At 41.8% G+C, this 19,158-nt stretch overlaps 1 protein-coding gene across 6 annotated transcripts in view; it reads left to right on the top strand.

The window, feature by feature from the left end:
- Nucleotides 1-19,158, top strand: part of whrna (whirlin a) — a 214,512-nt gene that overhangs the window by 114,315 nt on the left and 81,039 nt on the right. For all 6 annotated transcript variants that reach the window (XM_043720018.1, XM_043720016.1, XM_043720015.1 and 3 more), the window contains one exon: nt 8,449-8,485. In XM_043720018.1, coding sequence (XP_043575953.1) covers nt 8,449-8,485 — 37 coding nt within the window. The remainder of the gene's footprint in view (nt 1-8,448; nt 8,486-19,158) is intronic.

The raw sequence follows: 19,158 nt of genomic DNA, 5'->3' as shown, positions 1-19,158 counted from the left end.
TGGTCTCCATATTTGAGTGGCTATTGAGGGAATGCAGCGTAGGTTCACGAGGTCAATTCCTGGAATGGCAGGATTACCTTACACTGAAAGACTGGAACAACTGGGCTTGTATACCCTTGAGTTTAGAAGACTGAGAGGGGATCTGATTGAGACATATAAGATTATTAAAGGATTGGACACTCTGGAGGCAGGAAACATGTTACCTCTGATGGGTGAGTGCCGAACCAGAGGACACAGCTTAAAAATATGGGGTAGACCATTTAGGACAGAGATGAAGAGAAACTTCTTCACCCAGAGAGTGGTGGCTGTGTGGAATGCTCTGCCCCAGAGGGCAGTGGAGGCCCAGTCTTCTTGGATTCATTTAAGAAAGAGTTGGATAGAGCTCTCAATGATTGTGGAATCAAGGGTAATGGAGATAAGGCAGGAAGAGGATACTGATTAAGGATGATCAGCCATGATCATATTGAATGGTGATGCAGGCTCGAAGGACAGAATGGCCTACTCCTGCACCTATTGTCTATTGTCTATTAAATGCTGGTAAAAGTAATCTCAAAAAGGGCAATTGTCTTACATTTTGAAAGGTGGGACTTTCACTGCAGTTCAGGAAGTATTAACGAATGCTGTGATGAATGTCAGTTATTTGCTATAGTCACAGGCTATTAAAGTTAATTACAACTGCGCTCTTGATGGTAATTATGTATAATTTTAAGGCTCAAACAACAGCAGTGCAAGCTGTGAGAACTGTTCAGGGTTTCGAACCTTAAAATGGTGGAGTAAAAAAATTGTTTTACTTTGGGTTTTTTTCCCAAAGATCTTCCCTAATCTGGACCTATTTCTTTGTGAACACACCAAATGGAACTTATTGGTGCTCTAAAATTTTTTTCAAATACAATTATTCTTTGGTGACATACAATAACTAACTTTAGGATAATGAATGCAATGAAACAAGGTTCTGTTGTTAAAAATACGAAGCTGGATAATGGAATACCATGTACAAATTGTATGAGATATCACAAATGTGATATCACAGAGAGATGTGAGAGCATGGAATGCGTTGCCAGCAGCAGTTGTGGAGGCAGGGTCATTGGGGACATTTAAGAGACTCCTCGACATACATATGATCACAGAAATTTGAGGGTGCATACATGAGGATCAGTGGTCGGCACAACATCATGGGCTGAAGGGCCTGATCTGTGCTGTACTGTTCTATGTTCTATGTTCTATGTTCTAAATGTTAAGTGCATCATGCCTTGTACACTATGGCTTTTGAACTATGGCTCTCGCCACTAACATTTCTCACGACAAATGTTTTCTTCACAGTATTTCTGGGCTCACAACTCTCCAATTCAGATATGAAGGTCACTCTTTCCTGAACTTTTAAAAATTCACTTGTGGGACATAGACATCGCTGGGTGGCCAGCATTTATTGCCCATGGTGAGCTGCTACCTTGCTACCAAGTTCTGGTAAGATGGCGGTGGAGTAAGGATTCTGAGCCCAGGGTCATCTGCTTTTCTTTTCATTTCATTTCTTTTTTTTACTCTCTTCCCTTGTATTTTTCTCTTCTATTTTATTTCACTTACTTCTTAGAGAAGAGTTCAGTTGCATTGATTGCGAGTGAGCCCAGCAGCACAGACTCAAGTGGGCCCAGCAGTACAGACACGAGTGGGCCCAGCATTAAGGACACAAGTGGACCCAGCAGTACAGGCACAAATAGGTCCAGCAGTACAGAGACAAGTGGGCCCAGCAGTACGGACATGAGTGGGCCCAACAACATGGCCCTGAGTGGGCCCAGTAGTACAGACCCAAGTGGGCTCAGCAGTACAAACTCAAGTGGGCCCAGCAACACAGACCCGAGTGGGCCCGGCAGTACTGACTTGAGTGGGCCCAGCAGAGAGACTCGAGTGGGCCCAGCAGCACAGACTCGAGTGGGACAAGCAGTATGGACTTGAGTGGGCCCAGCAATATGGACTCGAGTGGGCCCAGCAGTACAGACTGGAGTTGGCCCAGCAGTATGAACTCGAGTGGGCCCAGCAGTATGAACTCGAGTGTGCCCAGCAGTACAAACTCGAGCGGGCCCAGCAGTACAAACTTGAGTGGGCCCAGCAGTACAGACTCGAGTGGGCCCAGCAGTACAGACTGGAGTTGGCCCAGCAGTACGAACTCGAGTGGGCCCAGCAGAACAGACTTGAGTGAGGCCAGCAGTATGGACTCGAGTGGGCCCAGCAGTACAGACTGGAGTGGGCCCAGCAGTACAGACTGGAGTGGGCCCAGCAGTACAAACTCGAGTGGGCCCAGCAGTACAAACTCGAGTGGGCCCAACAGTACAGACTCGAGTGGGCCCAGCAGTACAGACTGGATTTGGCCCAGCAGTACAAACTCGAGTGGGCCCAGCAGTGCAGACTTGAGTGGACCCAGCAGTATGGACTGAAGTGGGCCCAGCAGTACGGACTTGAATGGGCCCAGCAGTACTGACCTGAGTGGGTCCAGCAGTACAGACTTAAGTGGGCCTGGAACTCGAGTGAGCCCAGCAGTATGGACTTGAGTGAGCCCAGCTGTATGGACTCAGGTTGGCCCAGCAGTATGGAAATGAATGGGCCCAGCAGCACAGAGACAAGTGGGCTAAGCAGTATGGACTTGAGTGAGCCCAGCTGTATGGACTCAGGTGGGCCCAGCGGTATGGACGTGGGTGGACCCAGCAGTAAGACTCGAGTGAGCCCCGCAGTATAGACTTGAGTGGGCCCAGCAGTACAGACTGGAGTGGGCCCAGCAGTATGAACTCGAGTGGGTCCAGCAGTATGGATTTGAGTGGGCCCAGCAGTACTGACCTGAATGGGCCCAACAGTACAAGACTCGAGTGGGCCCAGCAGCACAGACTCGAGTGGGCCCAGCAGTAGGGACTCAAGTCAGCCCAGCAGTATGGACACAAGTGGGCCCAGCAGTATGGGCACGAGTGGACCCAGCAGTACGGACTTCAGTGCACCCAGCAGTATGGACTCAAGTGGGCCCAACAACACGGACCCGAGTGGGCCCAGCAGTACAGACCCAAGTGGGCCCGGCAGTACGAACTCGAATGGGCCCAGCAGCATGGTCAAGAGTGGGCCCAGCAGCACAGAGTGGAGTGGACTCAGAAGTATGGACACGAGTGACCCCAGCAGTACAGACTTGAGTGGGCCCAGCAGCGTGGACTCGAGTAAGCCCAGCAATACAGACTCAGTGACAGTATCGGAGGAGAGTTTAGGTTCTCAGCTGCTTCTGCATTTTTGAGACAGTCCTAGTGCTGACTCATGGCTGCTGCTGTGGAGTTATGTTTGGGTTCCCAGCAACGTCTTCCCATGCAGATTCATGGAAACAGAGGTGGTTTTGGACCCAGAACGAGACCTGGAGACATCAGCAGTGGCTAGATAAGTGAGGTGGGGCCAAGTGGACTCATGGTGACGACAGAGTCAGGTTTGGGCCGGTGCGGTACCAGGCAGCGTCAGTGGTGTTTCCATTGGTGAGGTCCAGCGAGGACTCCAAAGTGGCGAGGGTGTCGGTGGAGACGAGAAGGTGCTGATAAATTGCTACTTTCATTCCAATGGCAGCATCATGGTGAAGGGGACTCATACCTGGCTACCAGGCCCATGATGGAGCACTTCACAAGATGGACTGCAAAGTTGGACTTTTTTTCATTTTACTATCTTTATGTTTTATATTTTGGTTTATTTTACTGTGTTTTAAGATGGCGCTGGAGACTCCTGACACTATACAACACTTTTCACTGTATTTTGTAACAAGATACATGTGACAAATAAATCAAAATAAGCCTTGAACCTGCAGTCCATGAAATCGATGACGGTTGATTGTTGTGATTAAATGGCAATGACATTCCCAGCCATAAGCTAACCAAAATAGAACAGGCTTGAAGGGCTAAATGGTCTATTCCTGTTTCTATTTATCATGTGACTACTGAGCTGGCTGAAGACAAACTGATTGGATCTACATTTGTCATCTACAGGTTTCCGCAATGCAGTTGTCAAGGTTGTAGTTAGTGAAAAATGTTAAATCAATATTAGTATCATGATATTTTATTGGAAGGTACACCACAATAACAGCAGGTGGTTGTTTGATGGTAGAGAACTTGAATGTGAAGGAAAAAGACACATTGACGCTTGCATGCAATAACTCTCTGAATGAAAACATCAGGTTAATTTCCTACGTAACAGGTGATTGTATGTTGCCCTATTGCTGAACAAAGATACATTTTGTCAAAGGTTTTTGTCTTGCATTTATCAGGACAATTTACAAGAATGCCAATTCAAGCAGGAAACCTGTAGTCACACAGCATAAAAGGACAGGATTGATTGGCAAGTGGTCTGTGATTGGTGATGGAGATTACATCCATAAGGATTGAGGGTTAATCGCTGGGCCTTTTAAAATTTTAAACCAGGCAGGATTCAGATTGTGGAGAAAGTGAGGTCTGCAGATGCTGGAGATCAGAGCTGAAAATGTGTTGCTGGAAAAGCGCAGCAGGTCAGGCAGCATCCAGGGAACAGGAGAATCGACGTTTCGGGCATAAGCCCTTCTTCAGCTCAGGATTCAGATTGTGCAAAGCATTATGTAAGAGCCAAATAATAATCCTAACTTGATTAGTTCCTTAATTCTTTGTACATTCAGTTTAATTCTGAAAATGTTGGATTATCCCAAGTGTATGAACAATTACACTGACAACCAATTTAGAATTAGCAGTCAAACGTGCAGTGTGGTGCACTTTCATGTACTGGGAAGCTATACAGAGAAATCTCAATTATCCGGAGGACACAGTAGGGAGTATTTGTTTGGTTAATCGAATGCCGGATAACATTGTTAGCCAAGCATCGGGACCTTGCGATCTTGTTTGGATAAACCGAAATTTGGTTAATCGAATACTGGATAATTGAGGTTCCTCTGTATAGATTAATACACAGGGCCCTGTTCTTTGTACACTGCACCTGTCTTACCTAAAGGAAGCAGGTAACTGCTATTCATTGGCACATTTTCCATAGAAACGTGCTGATCAACATTGCCCCTAAGCCACATAGCCACACAGCCATTAAAAACACCATCAATGTCAGTCAGCACACCGATAAATAACGTCTGCTTCTGTAAAACCTCAGAGGTTCGTGCAGCAGCAAAAAAAAGTTACAGGGACATTAGCTCTGACTGATCAGAATTAACCTTACTGGTTTGAAATTTGAACAAAACCTGGTGGTTAACTGTCAGTCATCACTAATTGGTGCAATTTGCGTGGCAATGCCTGTCCTCTGACAACTGCTGTTTTCCCTTTGCATTGGTATTCTTGTAAATTGTCCTGATGTAAAATGCAAGATGGAAAGAATCTACATAGCTTCATTTTTCAGCACTACTAATTTTTAAAATCAACCTGTTCAGGAATGTGATAACACAACCAAAATCATAAATTGCTGGAAAAAACTCAGCAGGTCAAACATCATGTGCGCAGCGAAAACAGAGTTAATATTTCAGGTAGTGACTCTTCTTCAAAACTGTTGATTAATACACAGTTCTTCTTCTGTTCTGGTGTGGCTGGCTTCTCTGCTTTCCTGGCCATAATGCCTCTTACCAGCTTCTGAGTGAAATTAAACTTTGGAGAATTGATTTTGACATTTTGCTGCTCCCACAGCTGCTACTGTCTTCCTCTGTTTGTAATTATATTTCAGCTGTTAACTAATTGTTTCTTCTGAAAGGACTAATGCCCTTAAGGTGGTAAACTCACTTGGCTCCAATTTTGTTTCTCATCTTGGTTTTCTAGATTAAATCTCATTATGTGAGGGGTCAGCACGCCCTGCTGGAGTGATGCAATATTTTCCTAGATGATTTTCTCAAACATCTGTTGTGTTCAGTAGTGGCTGCTTGACCTAGTTTTGTCCTTTACCTTTGCTTTGCCTTGGGCTTGTGTACTCTTAGAGATAGAGAATATACCACCATAGGGTATCTACAGAAGTGGCATTCCTCTGACATGATTGAAAGGTTTAATGCTTGATAGCAATAAGTCCAACTACATATTTTTAGGCATAAATATTGGGGCCTTAGGGAGCTGGGAGAAAGTGAGGACTGCAGATGTTGGAGATCAGAGTCGAGAGTGTGGTGCTGGAAAAGCACAGCAGGGCAGGCAGCATCTGAGGAGCAGGAGAATTGACGTTGCGGGCATAAGCCCTTCATCAGGAATGAGGCTTGTGGATCGGGGAGCTGAGAGATAAATGGGACAGGGTGGGGCTGGGGGGGAAGGAAGCTGGGAATGCGATAGGTAGATGAAGGTGAGGGAGAAGGTGATAGGTCAGAGAGGAGGGTGGAGCAGATAGATGGGAAAGGTGATGGATAGGTCAAGAGGGTGGTGCTGAGTTGGAGGCTTGGGACTGGGATAAGTTGGGGGGGAGGGGAAATGAGGAAACTGATGAAATCCACACTAATCCTGTAGTTGCAGGGCTCCAAGGCGGAAGATGAGGTGTACTTCCCCCAGGTGTTGGTTAGGGTTTGGCGATGGAGCCAATTCCAGCTTTCGGGAGCTGGTAAAGGTAGGTCTGCTCCCTCCACAAGCTAAAGTAGAATTCCTTGTCTCTGCTCACAGACTGTATGCGACATAAAATAGAATAAATGGAGCCAATGTAACATGATTATTCATCCTTTCAGAACCCGTTACCTTATACAGCAAATGAAAATGGTGTCTGTGAATGCCTGGATGATACTTATTTGTTGATTATATTTATTTTCTTAGTTTAACTGTAGAATCAACAGTTGAGATTAAAATGATTTTAATAGAATCTGACACACAACCTCAAACAACAAAACACTGAAAATATTGTCCCTCAGTGTAAAATACGCCTAAAACGTCCCAATGGTTGAAGATGGATATCATTCACTGTAGTTGGCGTATTATTGATTTGCTGCTGTCTGACAATACTTGTAAAACAAAATTTTTAAACCCTTGTGAAAAGTGTAAAACATGCCATCAAGGGACCTTTAGCAGTTTGCTGCAGTGCAAGTCATGAATATTGGAAATATATCCTCTTTTATGACAAGTGAAGAGAGGTCATGGTTTTCCTCTTCTCATTAAAGTGTCTCGGTCATTCACAGCAGTCTTTTAACCCTTTTCCTTTTTAGCTTGTCACTATCACGCTTCAATTAAACGTAGTTATCAAGAGTCAAAAATGAAGGAGAGCCAATGCCAATTCAGGCAAATGCAGTTACAAACCAAAGGAATTCATTTGGTTACAAGAGTGAGATCCAAATGGGTCCAACTGTTCAGCTGTTGAATAAAGCAAAGAACTGTGCATACTGGAGATCTGAAACAAATAAAAACAGAAATTGCTGGAGAAACTCAACAGGTCTGGCAGCCTCTGTGAAGAGAAAACAGAGTAAACGTGTTGAATCCAGTGGCCCTTCTTCCTAGAAGTCTGAGTCTTGAAATATTTACTTTGTTTTCTCTTCACAGAGGCTGCCAGACCTGCTTGAGTTTCTTCAACAATTTATTTTTTTGTTTAGCTATTCATCTGCTTCTTTAGCAGTGGTGAAGTCTGCAGTTCATAGTGAATATTGATTTTTCTGAAGTAATTTTTCACCAGCACTGTTTTTTTGCAGATTGAGACTGAGACAGATATATGTATAAAGAGAGAGTGAGAGAGAAAGAGAGAGAGAAGGAAGAGCTTCAGCAATCTGGTTGTCATCAGTCCATTTTGTTTTTCATTTTATTTTACTCAAAAGCTGCTCCATGGATTCTGGTGTCTGTGTTAGTGTTTCATTTCAAATACTGCTGAAAATGTGTTGCTGGAAAAGCACAGCAGGTCAGGCAGCATCCAAGGAACAGGAGAATTGACATCGATTCTCCTGTTCCTTGGATGCTGCCTGACCTGCTGCACTTTTCCAGCAACACATTTTCAGCTCTGATCTCCAGCATCTGGAGTCCTCACTTTCTCCTTTCATTTCAAATAGGCAACCTATTATCTCACAATGTGCTGATGATATTGTTATCATTACAAGTGAACATGAAATAAGTGTTGCAAATTTCTTGATACATCATTGCATTTCAGTATTTGATTAAAATTGTAGTTCTGAGACAACTGGTTTTATGTATTTCATATGGACTGCCGGAACTTGTCAGTGAGCACTGCAGCCATTTTAGATCAGCAGTTTACATCTATAGTTCATGAAAGTCTCAGGTAAAGTTAAAGGAAGCAAGCTGAGTGGTGCTTGTCCATATTTATTAAGACCTACTTCACACAGCATAATCAGATAATACATTCTGAATTGGCTAAGCACTGTTTATGAAATGTTTCAATGTGCATAAGCACCTTATTATAGTCATTAGAAGTTGTGAGTGGAGAAAATTGATTTCTTGATGTTGTTATTCAGGAGCAGTGTTTTTTTCCTTTGCTATGCTGAATAGTTTATATGTTTAATTTGCTCTTGTTTACCAGGATTGCTGGAGAAGATGTTGGGAAGGCTACTGCTAAGGTAGGAATAAATGTTTACAGTCAATTAATTTCATCCATTATGAATACAGTTTTCCAATAGGTATAAATATTGGTGTATTGTAACGGTGAATTATTGTTTTACGTTATTTTTGAGAAGGGTATGTTGTTGATGCTGGGAGTATAATTTACATGATTTACATTTCCTCTTGTGAAATTCAGGAAATTCTTATTTGGGAGTTATCAAGTATATTTAGTTTGTGAGAATAAATGCCATGTTTCTCCACTATACTCAGAACACAGATTTAAGTGATAATAGTGATCAATATTGGATCTGATACAATCCTTCTATCAATTATTTAGCTGGTGAGGGAGCCTTTGTGGTCATAGAATCAGAGAGTCATACAGCACGGAAACAGACTCTTCAGTCCAACTAGTCCATAATCCCAAACTAAACTAGTCCCACCTGCTTGCTCATGACCCATGACCCCCCCAAATCTTTCCTATTTATATATTTATCCAAACATACCGCCATCCATCACTTCCTCAGGAAGTTCATTCCATATGCGAACCACCCTCTGTGTAAAAAAATTGCCACTCATGTCTTTTTTAAAATCTCTCTCCTCTCACCTTAAATCTGTGCCCCCTGGTCTTGATAGCAACGCCCCCCCTGCCCCAATTCTAGGGAAAAGACAACTACCTTTAACCCGACCTACCCCCCTCATTATTTTATAAACTTCTATCAGACTGTCTCTCAATCTCCTGCGCTCCAGTGAAAAAAGTCCCAGTCTATCCAGAGTTATTTTTAATAACTCAAACCTTCCATACCTGGCAACATCCTGGTAAATCTCTTGTGGACTCTCTCCAGCTTGATAATCTCCTTCCTGTCACTGGGCGACCAGAACTGGACAAGTACTCCAGAAGAGCCCTCATCAATGTCCTGCCAAACCTCAACATGACTTCCCAACTCCTATACTCAAAGGACTGAGCAATGAAGACAAGTGTGCCAAATGCCTTTTAAACAACCCTGTCTATCTGTGATGCAAACTTTCAAGAATTATATACCTGCACACCTAGGACCTCTGTCCTACAACACTACCCAAGGCCCTACTGTTAATTGTTTAAACCCTGACCCTGTTTGCTGTACCAAAATGCACTACTTCGCATTTATGTTTGACTTCCTGGGGTCTGTGAGTATGCAGTCAACTTCTGGGCCAGCAGTCAAGAGAATATGGATTTGGAACTCAAGAATTTTGTGGCAGTGCACTCTCCTGATATGGTTTTATTCAAAAAGATATTTTTCAAAGCCAGTTTTATTTTAATAACAGCCTTTGGTATTTTAGCTCTGCTATTTTTGGCTGGTGTTGTAATCTATGTAAAGTGTTACGTAAATGCCACCTCCTTCATCTTTTCTGCCTTTATATAACTTTCTGCGCGGTTGCAGTATTTATATTAAGATAAATGATGACAGCACAGGCAACTTCACAGTAGCCAGGAAGATAGAGTGTACAAAATCCCATGCAAGGACTGCACAAAACACTATATAGGACAAACAGGAAGACAGCTAACGATCCGCATCCATGAACATCAACTAGCCACGAAACGACACGACCAGCTATCCCTAGTAGCCACACACGCAGACGACAAGCAACATTAATTCGACTGAGACAACACTACCATTATAGGGCAAGCCAAACAAAGAACAGCTAGGGAATTCCTGGAAGCATGGCACTCATCCACAAACTCCATCAACAAACACATCGACCTGGACCCAATATACCGGCCACTACAGCGGACAGCTGAAACTGACAACCGGAAGCGGCAGGGACAGGCCACTATAAATGCCGGAGGAAACACCACAGAAGCGCTTCACAGGAGGCTCCCAAGCACTGAGGATGTCACCTAGACAGGGGACGAAACGTTTGCAACAAAAACTTCCAGCTCGGCGAACAGAACCACAACAACGAGCACCCGAGCTACAAATCTTCTCACAAACTTTGAACTAAAAACAAATGCTCTTTCATCTAACCACTTCCCAAAGAAAAGTCTAAGCTTTGTTATCAAATGAGATTGTGCCATCGAATGAGGGAAACAATCAGCAGTAACTGAACAAGTTCCATTGCATTGCCAGTGTTTTGAAGAATGCCCCATTGATTGATTTAAGCAGGCTGGATAAGTCAAATTTTCTTCCTATTCAGTGGAACTATGAATTATTACCAGTGATTTCAAAATCATATTAAGCACTACAGAATCTAGTCAGTATTTCTGGAAATGACAACACTCCAGTGTTTGGTAACTTCATTAAACACACTAGTCTAAGGCTGAAGTAAAATCGTTGTGATGGAACACAAGTAATGCATGTATTTTCCAAGAATAGCAAAGAATTTCCCTATGACCTTTAAGATCAGGTTACAAAATCTCTGATGAAATTTTGTTATTGATTATATTATTGAATTATTTTTAGATTCATTAGGGTTTTTTCCCACTATATCTCTCCTTCTCACCCTACCTCACAGCCCTCCCCACCCCTGCCCCACACCTAGACTCATTGATCTGCCATTTGCTATCTTGTCTACTCATCCTGTACGCAAAGTACAAAGTACCCAAGTGCAATTTATGCTGGGTTTCAAGTGTATAGTCACTAACAGGGCCCTGCTTTTAATTAAGTTTAATTATTTATCACAGTTCACACTGTCAGTTCTTCTAATGAGTTTGTAATTATCTGTAACATCATACGTATCTTGGATAAGTGTGATGTAGTCAAGAGAGTTTATAAACTGCTTTTTGTGTGGCTAGAACTAAAATTAATGTTTTCTGGATTAAAACTAAACAAGAAGAAGTGTTTCTTTTTTTTCCAAGTGTGATAAGGATCTTCCTTCATCACCAGATTCCTATTCTTTCCTTTCATCATTTTATTCTTTGTCCCATAAGCATCTTTTTGGCTATGTGATCCTGGACCAAAGATTTACTCCTAGCAGCTAAAGGCTCTGGTTTGTGTAATCCTTTTGGGCTCTGTGTAAGTAACTACCAGCATATGGTTGCAGAATGATTGTCAGGTACACAGGTGAACATGGGTAAATACTATTGCATGGCTAACAGATGCCATACTCTAATTTTGCTCCCTCTACCAGAGTATAATGAATATATCTGCTTTCCATTGTTTAAAGACAAAGCTACTCATTAAATTCAACATATAGGGACTGATATCACTCAACACTTCAAATGACACTTCATTTGCTGTAAAAGCTTAGTATAAAGGCAAGTCTTACTTTCCTTTCTTTCACCTATTACCCAACTACATGGAGAAACACATATTTTAGTACAACACACCAATACCTTCTTTCCTGAAGAAGGGCCTGTGCCCGAAACGTTGAATCTCCTGTTCCCTGGATGCTGCCTGACTTGCTGTGCTGTTCCAGCAATAAAGTTTCAACTTTGATCTCCAGCATCTGCAGACCTCACTTTCTCCTACACCAATACTCTGTATTACTGCCAAACCAGTGCATTTGTTCCGTCCTTCAAGAAATGTAATGAGGAGCAAACTTCTTAAGCATTCAGCCACACAAGGTAATTTCCAACTGCATGTTCACAGAACCATATCAGGTGGCTAATAACCAGGATCTCCTACTGCATAGTGTCACATCTTCACCTGCGATGTGGCATTGGTTCTTTGTGGGCTGCCCCACATTGGTATGGTATATGTGGGTTGCTATCATTTTGGATAACTGTTTGTCAAGGACAGTATTATATGTTCATAGATTCGAAAATTAGGGTAACTGTGTTTAACACTTGTTCTTATCTGATCCATACTAACATATAAAATCTACATTCATGCATATTATCATTACATCCTGTACTTAATTCTGGTTCATTTATATCTCATAATTTTATGGCAGTATTTGATGTGCTTCATAAACTTAGATATTATTAATGTGACCTGATGATAAATCTCCATTCTGCAATTAAAGTGGGGCATAATGAATGGCTTTAGGGCAGAAAGTCATTTAACCTATTGGTCAAATATAACAGCTGATAAATCAATTGAGTTAGATCATTGGTTCAGCACAGGCCTAGAAGATAAACCCCAATACTTTCACATGTAGCTTGATGTGAGTTTTCACTTAACATTCAAAAATACTCAGGCAAATCCATGGAAATTAATTAACTGGACATAGACGTAGAAGCTTCTGGTATCTAGTGATGCCAAAGGGAAACAAAACACATGCTTTTTTAAAATTGTACTTGTGGCAGTTGGGCGGTGCTGGCTGGCCAGCATTTATTGTCTGACCTGAGTTGCCCTCGAGAAGGTGAGCTGCCTTCTTAAACTGCTGCCATCCATGTGTTATAGGTGGACCCACAATGCTATTAAGGAGGGAATTCTAGGATTTTGACCCAGTGACAGTGAAGGAATGATGATGTATTCTCAAGTCAGATGGTGAGTGGTTTGGCGGGGGAACTTGCAGGCAGTGGTGTTCCCATGTATCTGCTGCCCTTGTCCTCCAGGTGGAAGCAATTGTGGGTTTGGAAGGTGCTTTCGGAGGATCTTTGGAGAATTTTTGCAGTTCATCTTGTAGATAGTACGCACTGCTGCTATTGACCATTGGTGGTGGAGGGAGTAAATGCTTGTGGATATAGTCTCAATCATGCGTGCTGTTTGTCCTGGATAGTATCAAGCTTCTTTAGTGTTGTTGGAGCCGCACTCATCCAGGCAAGTGGACAGTATTCCATCACACTCCTGACTTGTGCCTTGTAGATGATGAACAGGTTTTGGGGAGTCAGGAGGTGAGTAACTTGCCGCAGTGTTCCTATCTTCTGAACTGCTCTTTAGCCACTGTGTCTTTGTGATGAGATCAATGGTAACCCCCAAGGATATTGATAATGGGAGTTTCAGTGATGGTAACACCATGAATATGGTTAGAATGTTTCTTATTGGAGATGGTCTTTGTGTGGTATTTGTGTGGCATAAATATCACTTGCCCCTTGTTAGCCCAAGCCTGTTTTTGTCCAAATCTTGTTGTGTTTGAACATGGACTGCTTCAGTATCTAAGGAGTTGTAAATGGTGCTGAACATTGTGCATTCATCAGCAAACATCCCAATTTCTGATCTTAAGATGGAGAGAAAGTCATTGATGAAGCAGCTGAAGATGGTTGGGCCTAGGCTACTGCCCTGAGGAACTCCTGCAGAGATGTCCTTTAGACTCTGACCAACTCAACCAATGGGTGCTAGCTGAGCCACTGGGCATTGAAATCCCTCACCAGAGTACATTTTGTGCACTTGCCACCTCAGTGCTTCCTCCAAGGGCCGTTCAACATGGGAGAGTACTGATGCAGCAGCCAAAGGAGGACGGTATAAGGTCATCAGCAGGGGGTTTCTTTGCCCATGTTTAAACTGAAGCCATGAGACTTTATGGAGTCCAGGGTCAAGGTTGAGGACCCCCTCCCAACTGTGCCACCATCTCTGCTGCTCTGGGGCAGGACATATCCAGGTATTGTGATAGTGGTGTTTGGGACATAGACTGTAAGGTATAATTCCGCAAGTATGACTACGTCAGGCTTTTGCTTACTCTGTGAGACAGTTCTCCCAATTTTGACATGAGTCCCCAGATGTTAGTAAGGAGGACTTTGCAGGACTGACAAGACTATTTCTGCCCTTATCTTTTCTGGTGCCTAGATCGATGCTAGGAGAGATCTGTCCAGTTATATTTCTTTGTTGTTGTAATGACTGATACAACTGAATGGCTTTCTGTGACATTTCAGAGGGTAATTGAATGCCAACCACATTGCTGGTGGTCTGGAGTCACATGTAGGCTAGATCAGGTGAGGATGGCAGATTTCCTTTCCTGAAGAATATTAGTCAGTCAGATGGGCTTTCCTGACAATCAGCAATGGTTTCATGGTCATCAGTAAGTTCTTACTTCCAACTATTTCTTTCTGTTGAAATCAAATTCCACCATCTGAGCCCAGCTCCCCAGAACATTAGGTGAGTTTCTGGATTAATAGTCCAGTGACAAACGATCATCTCCCCTCTTATTTTCAGAGCTAGAATTTTCCTGGGACAGGTTGTTCATTTGTCACCAGAGCCTAGAGCTTGAGGGACACCACTTCTCAATAAATCTGGCTGATTAGGAGACTCTCTGATCTTGCTGCCTGTCTTAGCAATGTTGAGAGAATTTAACCTGTTTAGTCACATTCAGAATTCACCGTCCATGACTATGAAGTCCCAAGCAAAATTTTGTTGTCCAGTATTACTTTCTGAGCCGTAAGACCTTTCATTCAACTTAACACCATACAGTATACTGCAGCATGAGCTTTTAGAAATTAGATACAGTATATTAAGTGTGTTGAACACAGTAAATTGTAAAATACGGCAGCATAGGTCACAATTTATGCGATAAAATTTATCCCAGTTGTTAGTAAATTGGTAAATAGTAAATGGATAGTAAATTTGTAATATAAATTATACAAAGCATCAGATAACACACAAGTGAAAAGCTGTAAATATCAGTGTTAATTGTCAAATTTGAATTGTTGTTCACTGCTACAGATGCTGTGAGGTAGGTACTGCCATTGACATGCTGTGAAAGAAATCCTTTAAAATTGTACATTTGACACAGGTGCCAGTCCCTGTTTGAACTCTGCTATATTATGTTGGTAAATTGCTCAGCTCATATTGTAAATCTATTAAGGGTTACTGGATCCCTTTTAAATATTTAAGCTGTCTTTGCTCTTTCAGTCAGGCAAGTGAAAATGAGGGATAAACTATTTTAATCTAAAGAATTTTTCACTTGAACTTCATTGCTAGACAACTATCCTCAAATGAATGCTAAAAATGGAGATGGCCTCCCCGGGCTACCACAGATTTTGATATGTATCAGCTCAGTCAGCCATTGACTCAGTAAACATACAATTGGGGATATTGATGGAGCTGACACAATTGATCTCAAGCAATTGTAATACCGAAGACCTTGCAGACTCTATTGTTTAATCCTGGTAAACAAAATAATTAAATGATTATTCAATGTATGTCTGCTCTATACGTTGCTTAATCTATTGCTGATTGTGGTTCACCCTCACCCTTCATTGCAGTTTGATTCAACTAAGAAAAGAGTTCAGTCAGAATAAGCTCAGAATATTTCAAAGCACTCACTGGAAAACAGTGCAGAAAACTATTGGAGGGAAACTCTCAATGTCATCAGCTATGGTCATGTTGGCTTGAGATTTATTTTCATTCAACAGCATTCATATCGTCAAAACCGATAAACAACAGTTTAATAAGGGCTAAGTGCTAAGGTTTCAACTTGTACCACATCTCAACAGGTATGGGAAAAGTGGTGAGGTGTTACAATGTAGAGTCCACACAGGGTTAGTGACGTGGGAGTTTGGCGGAGAGAGCAGGTGAGGGAAAACGTTGCAGGCAACAGTGAGTGCTGAGGGACATGGGCCTTCCTGGCAGATGATGGTGCTGTAGCAGAGAGAAAGTGAGTGTGGAGAAGCAGACAGAAACGTGTGATACCTACCTTGGCCAACTGGAGAAAATCATCACTTTTCTCCAGTGAAGCCTCTTGACTACAAGCAGTGACCAGCTCAGACAAATGTCTGCAACAGCGTATCAGCCTGTAATTAATTCTGGGTTTTATATTCTAATTTAAGGTTTATTTAATTGCTATTTTTAGGGACATATTGTAAACACAGCTAGTTTGCTAGACATACAATGGAAAGAGGCCATTATTTTCTGCATTAATACACTACTTTTCAGAGGATATATCTCATGCTGTCACACAGCCACACTCAACAATTCCAGACTACTGGTAAACTAAACTAAACTTAGTATTGGAAACAGCTCAAATATATTGTAATGAATAATTAAATACCGAAAAATTAAGTAAATAAAGTCTGTATGTTTTATTAATATTGTGAATACATCTTAATAATTATTATTATTTTAAAATGTAGATTATTCGCTCTGTGAGAAACAAGCAGGTTGTGAGAGTGGAAGAAATAAAATGTATCCAAAATCATATCGACAAAAATTATCCTTGAGGCTTGAAGTGACATATACACAGAAGAATAGCAACCTGTCATTCTAAGAGATGAGAGTAGATAGTGAATATGCTTAATGTCTTATATCAGGATCATTTATGTAGATGGGAAAGACTAATCAAACTAACCTTTAACACATTATTAGCAAATTTAGGGTAGGGATAATCTCAAAGGCAACGGAAGTAAGGGTTTTGAACACTTTGTTTCGCAGACATGTGTAGAAGTTCCCAGATAACTGAGTTTGTGAGGTATTGGCCCACATCAGGTGAACTTTTGAGATCAAGCCAAAGGTCAGGACAGTTACCAGGGACTTTGAAATGGGTTATATCCATGTTCAGACTCATGCAGGAATGTCTGTCAGCCTCAACATTTGAGCTGCTTTGCCTGAGGGAAAGATAAAGTATCCTGTCCATGAACTACAATTCCAACAAGTTTAACTTTTGTGCCAGGTGTTTATGCTTAATTTGTTTTGTGAGATGAGTTTCTTTCTTGATTATACCCGGTAAAATCTGATGTTATTCATTACGTTGGCGTTCATTGCTTGAAAGGATTAATTTGACATTTTTAATTAGGCAATCTCAACCAAATTGCACAAGGTGTAGAACGCAGTTTTAGTGCAGTAAAATATCATTTACCTGCTCATGGAAAAAATATTAATATGATAGGACCACCAGCATTAGAATACACACCCAGTGCATTCCTTGGGGAAACTGGTGGTGGCTCAAGGTTGACAGTAGTTATTTTTGTTGATGGGCATCCTATTAATTTTAATCTTGATGCCGAATTGTGTGCCACTATCTATAAGATTGAATATCATGGCTGAAGAATCAGAAGTTACCATGCACAGAAATGAAATAAAGTGGTCTGGGTGGCATAACTCTCAGATTAAAATTATTTACAAGCAACTCCACAGCATGAAAAGTGTGAAAGAGCTGAAAATATATATGTGATTTATAACTAAAACTTTTGAGGTGCACACATGTCTCCACCTCAACATCTTTAAGGTAGCAGAAGGTGTTCAGCTCATTATGAAAGACAGTGAATAGGTCAAGAGAAACTAAACAATACTAAGTCTTTTCAAAGAGAAACCAGTCGGAGAACAACTGGTGCAGAGATGAATGGTTCTTGTCAAACCAGTAAAGGGGTAACTAGTAGAAGATCTCATTGGGCTTCTTAGACTCATCGCAGAACCCAAACAGAAGAAAGGATCCATGGATATTACCAGTGATAGCATTAGAGACCTGTTTTAAATTGTGACCATACAGGAGTGATGGAAGGATTTCCCATTCGTAGCATCAGTGAAGAACGTTCAGATGTCAGAAATCAGCAGGTTTTCCGATTCAAAGCAAACACAACAAGAATTATCAATACCAACCCTCTCAGCTCATTGATAAACTGCTAAGTTAAGTGCTGAGCAAAACTGTCTACAGAGCAAATCATTATTGCAGGCATGAATTTATGTTGGAGGATGAAACTACATGAGTTCAAGAGGAACATTCAATTCTTTGTCTTCCAGAGCAGAACTATCAGTGACAATGACAGAAATAATGCTCACTAACCAACAACCATTCCATTGGTATGACTGAAGATGGGAATGTGGCTGTAGCCCTGGTACAGCGACCACAAAGGGAGAACAAAGGACATCCAAATTAATTCAACAAGTTGAAGTAAAGAGTTAACATTGGTCAACATAGATCAAGCGGCAAGTTTAGCAGAAGGATTTGCTTGCGCAATCTGAAACTGAGCTGCATGCAGCTCCATGGAAGCCAGACCAATGTCCAAAGATTCAGCGCACATGTAAAATGAAGAAATCTCCTGATTCAGAAATGCAGGATACCACAAAAAATGCAAGAACTTCCTGTCAATGAGCAGCTGTCTTCTGTGATGGAAGTTCATGAGATGAATACTCCCCAGATTTTGTTATGGGGCAACTATTGGATTCAACAGGGTAGAATTCCTCTGAAAAAGACATTCAGGAGTTTAAAGATCCTCCAAATTAGATAATGGACCACTACTTAGGTTAGCAGGAAGAATCCAACAAATCGAAGATTCTCAAGTAGAGAGAGAGAGAGCGAGACAGGGAGAGAGGGTTTGCAGGCAATACTTTATCAAGGTCAGAATCAAGATCAAGAAACCTCAAGCTAAAGACAATCCAACCTTTCAAGTCTAAAGAGAACACAAAGTGGAAGAACTATGAGACTTCCATACAACCTGAATCAGTAAAGTCAGGGATCCGGAGGAGATGGGAGTAGTGGTGAATGTAATTTTTAACATGAATGTATAAATTATAACAGTAAGAAGAGAGCTTGGGGCAAGATGTTGTAAGAGGTAATGGTTAATGTTGCCAATGGCATGAAGCTCCACTGTATTTGAAGATATCAAACAGTCTTGGGTGAGGAAGTTGAGAGACTAGCTCTATGTCATGAAGGGGAGTCATCTATGTTTCCCATTAGTCTTAGAACAGAATCTTGTCGGGAACTGAATGATGTGGTTTATGGTGAGGATTGTGAGATGCATGCAAAATGTCCAATGAGGTCTCCCTCAATGTCAGGAACAGCTCACTGTATCTTTTATAGAACAGCACGGACATGGCAAGACTCTTGCTAGCCATTGGTAAGTTGCCTAGTAAGGGAGATTAATACTCATTAATGACCTTATTAATTGTAAATCTCGCCT

This window comes from Chiloscyllium plagiosum, chromosome 30, assembly GCF_004010195.1.
Source record: "Chiloscyllium plagiosum isolate BGI_BamShark_2017 chromosome 30, ASM401019v2, whole genome shotgun sequence".
Taxonomy (NCBI): domain Eukaryota; kingdom Metazoa; phylum Chordata; class Chondrichthyes; order Orectolobiformes; family Hemiscylliidae; genus Chiloscyllium; species Chiloscyllium plagiosum.
The sequence above is the reverse complement of the archived record's forward strand: the minus strand, read 5'-3'. Positions and strand labels throughout refer to the sequence as shown.